The 10322-nt window shown below is 36.2% G+C and overlaps 1 protein-coding gene across 1 annotated transcript; it reads left to right on the forward strand.

Annotated features, from left to right (window-relative positions):
* The first annotated feature begins 1459 nt into the window (after positions 1-1459).
* Positions 1460-4246, forward strand: LOC111020995 (indole-3-acetic acid-amido synthetase GH3.17). The gene is made up of 4 exons (XM_022297821.2): positions 1460-2049; positions 2122-2223; positions 2322-3175; positions 3393-4246. Exons 1-4 carry the CDS (start codon positions 1742-1744, stop codon positions 3992-3994), a joined length of 1866 nt encoding a protein of 621 aa, XP_022153513.1. The 5' UTR covers positions 1460-1741; the 3' UTR covers positions 3995-4246.
* Positions 4247-10322: the final 6076 nt, after the last annotated feature.

Below are 10322 nucleotides of genomic sequence, written 5' to 3' on the forward strand. Positions count from 1 at the left end.
ATTCTGAAATGTTAAGCTATTTCTTCATCAATCTCTGCTACATTTTCAATAATGTTCAAAACTCTGTCTTTTCCAGACAGCAGCTCTTTTTGTGGGTCTTATTTCATGTCTCCTGCTGCAAACTTCCCTATCACAGCAAAAAAATTAAAATTTAAAATAATAATAATAAAAAAAAATTCTTTTGTTTTTGCACGAGAATGTCCATCCAACGAATCAGGCTTATCCCTTCCGCAAGCTAGGGCGATCTGCAAGATAAAGATAAGCATACTTAAGTCAATATCGATTGGAGTACGAGTATAGTGTACTTCAGAAGGGATACGAACATACTTGGTAAGGGATTACCAATTCCTTTTACTGAAGATAATTTGGTTAATTATGTAGATTGAGATTCCTGCTGCAGATCTTGGTGGCCACACTAGTGACTAAGTCTAATACACCATTCTCACCCATGTACGGCGGTAATGATAGGACGAGGTCGACCTAGTTCATCCCTTACGGCTACACTAACGTCACCAAGTCGGCGTACTTAAATTAGTAAGGGATTACCAATTTCTTTTATTGACGATGAATTGGTTAATTATGTAGGCTGAGATTCCCACTGCAGATTTCGGTGGCATGACTAGCACTGACTACGCCCAGTCTAATACACCATTATTGCGTATGTATGACGGTAATGGTAGGACAAGGTCAACCTAGTTCATCCCTCACGGCTACACTACGTCACCAGGTGGGTGTACTTTCTACGGCCCTCCTAACATCGCCTTTTTCTCCCTTTTTCTCAAGCTCTTAAATGGCAAAAACCAATATTATACATGTGAAACAATGGTTACATATGAATTTGGTCTTAAGCACAACAAATGCAAGTGTATGTGTAGTGTAGCTAGCACACGAGCCAGAGAAAACAAGAAGGAAAAAAAGAAAGGAAAAGAGAAAAAGAGAGAAAAAAGTGGTATCTTTTTTGAAGCAGGGGAGAGCTGTAAAGTGAAATGTCCATGATTGCCAATATGCATACGTTTTTTTCCTTGGATTATTTGGCTTGAAAAGACAGTTCTTAATCATGTCCTTTTCTCTTCTCTCTCTCTCCAAAAATATATAAATAAATTGAAATTTTACTAGAACTACACTTCACTCTAAGCCCAACTCTGCCATTTATAGTTCAATTTTTGTACTTCAAATTTTAAAGCTTATCTTCTTCACATAACCCTATTGGTTGGCTTCTAAACTTTGCTGTTTTTTTTTCTCTTTTTAAATTCATTCAAACGTGAGGCTATCTGGAAATATAGCCACTTAATTGTTAATAGGTAATTCTTTTCCTTTTTTTTTAATAATTTTTTGTTTATGTTTTAATAATTCACAGTTTACCAGACAAGGCCACATGTGTAGGACCTCCATAGCCTCTACTTCCCTTACATTTCCTCCCTTTTGTTTTTTGTTTTTGGTGTAAATTTTTATTTCCAAAAATCCCCTTCAGAATCTGTTATTTAATCATTTCCCCTTCTGCCTCCCCCCCTGCCATTGCAGATTGAAGATACCTGGAAAACACAAAAAGGGATGTACCTTTAATACAACACCACCATGGTTAATAGTTTATAACCTGATCATGGAACCAAAAACCAAGCTTCTTCTTCTTTTTCATCTTCTTTTTCTGTTCCATTCGTTTTCTTGATACCCATCTTGTAAATTTTTGATCTCATCCAAATCCCCAAACTCTCTCTGTTTGATCATTTGATCTCCTCTAGAGATGTTGCCAAATTTTGACCCCAACGACAATGAATCTGGCCTGAAACTGCTTGAAGATCTGACACAAAATGCAAGGCAAATACAAGAGCAGGTGATTCAGAAGATTCTCTCACAAAATGCCAACACAGAATATCTCAAGAACTTCATCAATAATGGCTGCTGCAGCCACTCCTCCCCTGACCTCAAACTTTTCAAAAACTCTGTCCCTGTGGTCAACTACGAAGACATTAAGCCTTACATCGAGAGAATTGCCAATGGGGAGCCCTCCAACATAATCTCAGCTCAACCCATCACTGAGCTTCTCACAAGGTAACTAAATTCAATTCATTCTGTACTGGAACTTTTCTTTTTCTTGTAACATCATCAATGGAAAAATGGCAGCTCCGGAACTTCTGGAGGCCAGCCGAAGATGATGCCTTCCACTGCTGAAGACTTGGACAGAAAGACATTCTTCTACAACCTCCTCGTCCCTATCATGAACAAGTACTAAACTTTGACACAGAACCAAAAAAAACATCTCCTTTATGAATAAAACAGTGCAATTTTTCACTTTTTTTTCTTTCTGTTTTGGCTTTTTTTAGGCATGTGGGTGGTTTGGAGGAAGGAAAAGGGATGTACTTGTTGTTTATAAAGCCAGAGATCAGCACCCCATCTGGGCTAATGGCGAGGCCAGTGCTGACAAGCTACTACAAGAGCAAGAACTTCAGAAACAGGCCTTTCAATAGGTATAATGTGTACACAAGCCCTGATGAGACAATTTTATGCTCTGACAGTAAGCAGAGTATGTACTGCCAATTGCTTTGTGGGTTGATTCAGAGGGACGAGGTTTTGAGGGTGGGCGCAGTTTTTGCCTCGGCTTTCCTCAGGGCCATAAAATTCTTAGAAGATTACTGGAAAGAGATGAGCCATAACATAAGAAGTGGCTGTGTCAGCGAGTGGATCACTGATCCCAGCTGCAGAAGCTCTGTTTCTTTGATCCTCACGAAGCCCAATGAGGAGTTGGCTGATTTGATTGATGCCATGTGCGGGGAGAAATCGTGGGAAGGGATTATTAAGAAGATTTGGGCCAAGACCAAATACATTGAGGTTATTGTGACAGGGTCTATGGCTCAGTATATTCCCACATTGGAATTTTACAGTGGGGGGCTTCCATTGGTTTCTACCATGTATGCTTCCTCTGAGTGCTATTTTGGGATTAATTTTAGTCCTTTGAGTAAGCCTGAGGATGTTTCGTATACCCTTCTGCCAAATATGGCCTTCTTTGAGTTTCTGCCTGTGGAGAGAAATGACGGAGGAGAATTGGCTCGTTCGGGCCCCCACCGGAATGGGGGCGCAGTTCGGGACGACGGCGACGAGATGGGGAAACTTGAAACAGTGGACCTCGTCGACGTGGAACTCGGTCGCTATTACGAGCTTGTGGTGACCACTTTCACGGGTGAAACTCCTTTCCCTCTTTTTGTGTTTTTGGTTGCTTTTTTGGGGATCTGACCCACATCATTTGTTAGAGTTCATTAGGGGAAGAAAAAGACTATTCAACTCAACCAGATTCAAACAGGGGTTTTGTTTTCCTGGCTTAAATTTGTTTGTTGTTGGTTAGTTAATCTAATCATGCTTAATAATGTTCATGTGGGGGTGCGTGTGTGTGTGTTCAGGGCTATACAGATACAGAGTTGGTGACATTCTAAAGGTAACTGGATTCCACAACAATGCTCCTCAGTTCCGCTTCATTCATCGTCGGAACGTCGTGTTGAGCATCGACACCGACAAGACGAATGAAGACGATCTGTTGAAGGCAATAACAAACGCAAAATTGCTGGTTGAGCCACTGGGCATTCTGTTGACAGAGTACAGTAGCTATGCAGACACCAGCTCAATCCCAGGGCATTATGTGCTGTTTTGGGAGCTGAAGAAGCGAGGCGGTGGGGGCGAGAATGCTGCAGCGACCGCAGTCGACTTGGGAGTGATGGAGGAATGCTGCTCAAGTATAGAAGAAAGTCTGGATTCTGTGTACAGAAGATGCAGGAGCAAGGATAAATCCATAGGGCCATTGGAGATAAGGGTGGTGAAAGGAGGAGCTTTTGATGCACTGATGGATTATTGTGTGTCACAAGGCTCTTCTGTGAACCAATACAAGACACCAAGATGCATCAAATCGGAGGAGGCCATTAGGATTCTTGATTCCAGAGTGGTGGGAAGATTCTTCAGCAGGAAAACCCCATTTTGGGAGCCTTTCAGAGTGGACTGCTCTAAATGACTGACTCCTTGTAGTGTGTTAATGTGGAATCTTCCTCATTTTCTCTCTCTCTTTCTCTTTCTTCTTTTTCTGTCTGGCTGGGAACCAGTGCCCTTTCAAACCGTGATCTGGTTAGATCCTTTTGTTCCCAAATTTGAATTGATTGTGTAAAGCCGAGGGCTCTTTATGCATTTAAAACTGTGTATTACTTTTCGGATTTTGTGTGGGAACTATTTGGACAAAAGCAACAGTTGGTTTAGCACAACAGATACATTAGAATTTTCAACTTCTTCAATTAAGTCCCTAAACTTTAAAAATGGTTAACTTTGTTGAGTTTTACAAACAAAGTCTCATATTGACTAAGAAAGAGGTTTGATCGATGATCCGACAATTATCTCCATTGATATAAGATTTTTGAGATAAAATCAAAAGTAGCTCTGGAAGGATGACACTCAAAGCAGGTAATATCATATTATTGTAGAGATATTTGGAGTACCGTTGTCCTTAATAAGACACAATATTTTACTCGACGCTTTTTAAAGATTAGGTACTAGAGCGAGGGAGTAGGACGACGGGGGACAGCGAGAGCAACGTAAGGGAGACAGGAGAGACTGTAGAGGAGGAAATGGGGTTTAGGAGATTGAGAGAGGGAGTAGTGTAGAAGCAAAGGAAAAGGGAGAGTGGGCATTGGTTATGTCTGATGGCATTTATGAGGAGCACGTGGGCTAAGGCAACCACCCACCCCATGGTTGCCCCTCCCGCTGCCGCTGCCTCTGCTGCTGCCTCCTCCTTTTATTACCACTGGCTCCACCCATTTGGCATTTCTCAATTTTATAACTCCTTTTGTATTCAATTCTCCCTACATTTCTCCTATGCACTTCCTTTTTATTTTTGCTTTTGGATCCTTGTTTTCGTACTCGCCCCTCTACTCTCCCCTCGCATCTCTCTCATTCAATTCAACTATCACCTACTATTTGACGTTAGATACACATATAATTGGTCAAGTCACGTTGTTATCCATCTGGCAAACGAACAACACATGATGAAATTACTATTCTCTTTCAAAATTTCAAGAATTGAAAATGAATTAATTTTAAAAGTTCAAGCACCAAAATGAATTTAAGTCGAACTTTGATATATGGCAATAATGTATGAATTCATCCCACGTTCAGTTTGATTAAATTTTAATCAACAATGCTAAATATTAAAAAGTTGGTTATGTTTAAAATTGCACCAACTAAATTACCTTAGTAACATAATTTTTTTTTGTCATATTATTATATTTATTGTGCATGTTGAAAGAAGAGAATTCAAAATTTTCCAATATGTGAAACCCTAACTAATTGAATTAAAGAGAGTTCCATTGTCATCCAATTACGTAGTTAAGAGCCCAAGAAGTTTCAACAAGTGCTTTGCTATCTCATGCTCAAAGACTTAGATTAATTTGGTTGGATTTAATGGAGAAGTCGAAAATGGAGCTTTGTTATTCAATTTATGGCAAGTTTAGTTCAAGTGTGTATTTAGTAAAGTCAAGAGTCATCTCTAAGTTGTTCGTTTTTTTTTTAAAGACAAATAAAGCTAAGTTTCATCCATGGAACTCAAAACTCCGAGTTACTTCAAGTTGATGAATTTGATTATGGATTCCATAATCAAGATTCGTTGCTTAGGCTGACTACATCATCCCTCAAAGAGACTTTACTCTTAATCTTGATCATCTAAGTAAAATCTAAATTCAACTTTCTCTCTTGTAACAACAATCAAATTGTATGAGGTTTTCAAGTTTTTGTGAGTTTAAAGGGTCTTGTTAGTTAGCAAAGATTCTTATTTTCCATTTCAACGATTTCTTTTTCAACAACTTGTGAGGGTGAGAATTCGATAACTCCCGACCTTTTAATCGAATTATGGTTTTTCTTATCACCAAAATTATGTAATAGAGTGAGACAAATTGTATGTAATAGAGTTTGAGGAATTTGATTTAGAATGTAGCAAACATTAAACATACTATTTAGAAATGATAGCTCTTCTCCAATATAGCAAACATTAAAGAAAACTAGTTTGAAGGACGGAGTTGAATGTGTGGGAGAAAACTTCTATAGCATTGAAACTATTCTACCCTGTCATTTATTGTATATAAATTAATTTATTGTATAGTTTATCTAATAGCAATATTCTATTTTAACAAATTAAATAATAAACCATGATTAATTAAAATTAAATAGTTGACAAATTAAATTAATTTATTGTAAAAAAAATGGTACGTCTTTATTTATTTATTTATTTATTTGAAAATAAGTTATTGGTAGTATAAATAAGAAAGAAAAATTAAGAAAAAGTGTAAAATAATGAATAAAAGGGTTGTCATTGCCCTACTTTGAGGGTGTTCACAGACTGGGTTGGATTGGGTTAGAGAAATTTTAGTTGAGTAGTTCATGTATTTGATGGAATCGAAATTAATGGCCAATTCAACCCTATATTTTTTCGGGTTGGGTTGAGTCTGGTTGGGTCATTGGGTTGTCCTTTTTCCTTTTTTCTTCTTTTGAGAACTGGGTTGGGTTGGGAACAGATGATAGGCTGCAACGAAGTGCGACGGACGGCAACAATTAGTTGGTGGCGAACGACAGTGTGAACAACGACGAACAGAAATCAACCATGATGAGTGATAGTTAAATGCGAACAGCAAAGTGTGCTGAAAATTGTGAGATTTGAGAGAGGTAAACAATGAAAGGTGCAATCGTAGGAGAGGTGAGAATCGATTTTTTTTTTTTTTTAACACTCTTACCCCTAACCTCAATAGATGAGAGAAAAAGTCAAACCGAACATAGTTCAAGTGGTTAAGGCTTATCTCTCATAAAAAAGTCATGAGTTCAAACTCTCACCCACGAAGTGTAAAAAAAATATAGATGAGGGTAAAAAAGAGTTAAAAAGGTTGTTTTATCGTACTTAAATTCTTGGAGGTTGAAACCATGCAGTAAATTTTTCTTTGCTAAAAATAAAAAAAAAACAGAAATAAAAAACAACAACGTTACCAAACGGATCTTAAAATAACTGTTTTAGTAATGTTTTTATTTCTTGTTTCTCATTTCTCCCATTTCAATAAAGAAAAACATAATAGCATTGGATCCTTATTTTTGGTTATTTGAAAAATGATAAAATAATATTCTTAATTATGTTTTGGAAAAAAATAGAAATGAAAAAGAAAAGAAAAACAACAAACTTGATTTTACATTAATAATTAGTTGTCAAATACTTGAAAAAAATAAACAAAAAACCAGAATATTACATGGTGAGTCCTTAAAAAGAAAATTTTCTCTCAACGTAATCTCAGTTATTTTATTTCTTTATTAATTGTTTATTTGTTTTTATTTTAATTCTACCACAATTTCAAGTTACGAAGAAGGCAATATATTACTATGTCTTAAAATTGATCTAACAATATATTAGAAGCAATTATGATGCGAATGAAATAACATGTCGTACACAAATTCTTTCTCACTCTATATCTTTGATCTGGAAAATTATTAACAGTGCCAAGGTTGGATCGACAAGATGATGAGCGGGCGAGAGACATGCAAAATAGAGTGAGTACTTCAACATTCAAGTAATGTTTGTTCGATCTATACTCGAGAGAATATAGTTTTGCGTACCTGAAAATGAAGTGATCTCTTTCTCTAGATTTTGCTTCTGACAGGACCTCTAACAAGCCTTCAACGACTCCCCGACAATCCCAAGAACCGCGTCATGTTGTCTAGATGCTGTAAGAGGTTTGCGCCTGCTAAAGCAATATTGAAGGCCAGCTCGGTTCTTAACTCAAGCAATCGAGATAAGAGATGTAGGTCAGCTCGACATGAAATATAACCTGTGACCCATCTTATTATATAGTTCGACTTGGCCTTCTGGGAGGTTCTAGTTGTCTTTATTCTCCTCAATGATTTATTATTTTGACTCATTGTTGTTTAGCTATTACATGGCTGGTGAGAAATCAACCACCAACAATATATATCTCATCTCAAGTGCTAGATTATAGTAGAATGTGGACACTTCTTTAAAAGATTCAATTTAAGACGAGAAAGACCATCTTCATTATATTCTTCTAATCTCACATATGAAGCAACGAGAGGGAAGAAAAAAATTCCTAAAATTACATGGACTAACATGCAATCAAATCAACTCACCATGTTAAGGCACATCAAAAGATCGCGAGTTTGATTCCCTATCCTCACATGTTGTACTAACAAAATTAAACTTATTTGGTTAAGAACATGTCGCCCTCTAATATTTATTTAATATCATGGATTGCATTAAATAAGACATACACACAATTAAAAATTATTTTGCCCTCTAATATTTATTTAATATCATGGAGTGCATTAAATAAGATATACACACAATTAAAAATTTCAAGATTTTGTTTTAATTTAATAGATCTCACCAACATCAAACATCAACAAATAAGACATTTACTCCTTTCTTTGAATTAGTGGTTAAAATTTTTATGTTACACATTTGTTATACTAAATAAATAGTTTAGAAACGATTTTATGAATAGTAATGAGACTTTTATGAACTCACATGTCATAAGTTCTAATTATCTAAAGTTAATTAATTCTTATTAGTCCAAGATTACTCAATTAAAAATTTAGAGGGACACTAGGTCCGTAAGATCTCACATTGGCGATAAAATTAAATAATTTTTGACTAAGTTTATAATTTCAATTTTTAATAGTGTGGTTGTAATAAATTAGATTTATTATGAACTTAATTACAAAAATATATCAATTGTTCCAATTTAGACGCAATAGAAAATGAACCAACACATTAAGTTTTGGAAATTCAATGGGGCATAACTTGGTGTAGGGACTCCTAAAAGAATTCATGGACCAAAGGCCATGAAATGGAGCCAACCACTTGATTATAAAAATTTAAAATAACTTCTACTTTCTAATTTCTATACTTAAAAGTTTCTTACTAACAAATCCACAAGTTATCACATTTTCTCGTTCTATAGAGATATATAGGACATGTTTGAGAGTAATTTTGACTTAACTAAGATAACTTTTACCATCTTCTAAAATCACTCATATCATTGTCAAAACATTACTATTTTGAAAATAGCAGTTAATTTAGGAATCGCAAAAATGATTTTGGTTATGTCAAAGTTATCACTTTGAAAAACATCTAACGTTTGACGATGATATACAAGAGAGTTTAACTATCATGAGTGATTCACGAATCCAAAGGAACCAAAATAAATTGAAAGGAAATGGATTCAAACTCATGATGACAAGAATTTTAAGAATTAACTCCTATTTTTTCAATACCAAATTTCGTAGGGTCTAACGACTGTTCCTGTAAGATTAGTTCATAGAATTAGTTGAGGTACTTACAATCTAAAGATGGAGTTTAGAAAATGACAAAAGTGATTTTTCCGTACTAAAATACGTAATATAAAATGAGAAAAGAATTGAGAAAGGTGAGAGTTGTTGATAGAGGTGGTGGAGAGTGATGGGATAGTTGAAGAGGAAAATAATATGGGATAAAGTGAGAAGTGAGAATAGGGCACACGTGTGCGTTGGGATTGACGTTGGAGAATAGAGAGATTATAGAAAAAGACAAGTTGTGTGTTGTGTAGCTGTTACTGTTTGTTATGTTAAAAGGCAATGGGTTGGTTTGGACGTCCTCTTCATCTCTCACAACCAAAATGCCCCACACCCTCACCCTTTCCCTTTCGCCACCACTTTTTTTTTTTTTTTTCCCAACCTACAATTACTCCTTTCTACAATTTCATTTACTATTTTCTTTTCGTTGGAAAAAATGCAGCGTAATAAAATACCTTTAATCCTCAAACACAAGCTATCCGATAGGATGTAACTAATTTTTTCCTCCCACAGTTATGAGCAAGTCACATTTAATCAATATGCAGTAAACGAAATATAAGTAAAGAGAAACGAACATCAGAGAGTATATCGGTTCACCCTAGACTCAGGACTACATTCAATCTTGTGTAATATGCAGGTCTCACTATATTGAGAAGACTGAAATGGGTCTCACAAATTTCTATAATCATTCTCTAGATGCCACAACAATAGTCACCTAGCTTATAAGCACTACAACAATAGATACTTAAGAGTATCAGAATGGGAAACTAGTGATGGAGACGAGCGTGGATTACCGACAATGCACTACAACTCAAGAGTCTCATTCCTCCACTGTTGCCATGCCAATCTACCACTACTCTCAAACCTTGTGCCACTAACGCTTAAACCTAAACAAAAAAAGAAAGGACATTTCAATACTCGCGGTAGCGTTTAGCATCTCAATGCTATGACCATTGCAGCGTCAATTGAACACA

Source organism: Momordica charantia, assembly GCF_013281855.1.
Source record: "Momordica charantia cultivar OHB3-1 chromosome 5 unlocalized genomic scaffold, Mcharantia_2.0 BLBB01000005.1, whole genome shotgun sequence".
NCBI lineage: Eukaryota > Viridiplantae > Streptophyta > Magnoliopsida > Cucurbitales > Cucurbitaceae > Momordica > Momordica charantia.

What these genes read in the sequence shown, in the direction of transcription:
- LOC111020995 (XM_022297821.2), top strand. Translation starts at nt 1,742, where the DNA reads ATGTTGCCAAATTTTGACCCCAACGACAATGAATCTGGCCTGAAACTG. An exon ending in CTCGTCCCTATCATGAACAA is followed by an intron (nt 2,224 to 2,321) that starts GTACTAAACTTT and finishes GGCTTTTTTTAG; the next exon opens with GCATGTGGGTGGTTTGGAGG. An exon ending in TGTGGTGACCACTTTCACGG is followed by an intron (nt 3,176 to 3,392) that starts GTGAAACTCCTT and finishes GTGTGTGTTCAG; the next exon opens with GGCTATACAGATACAGAGTT.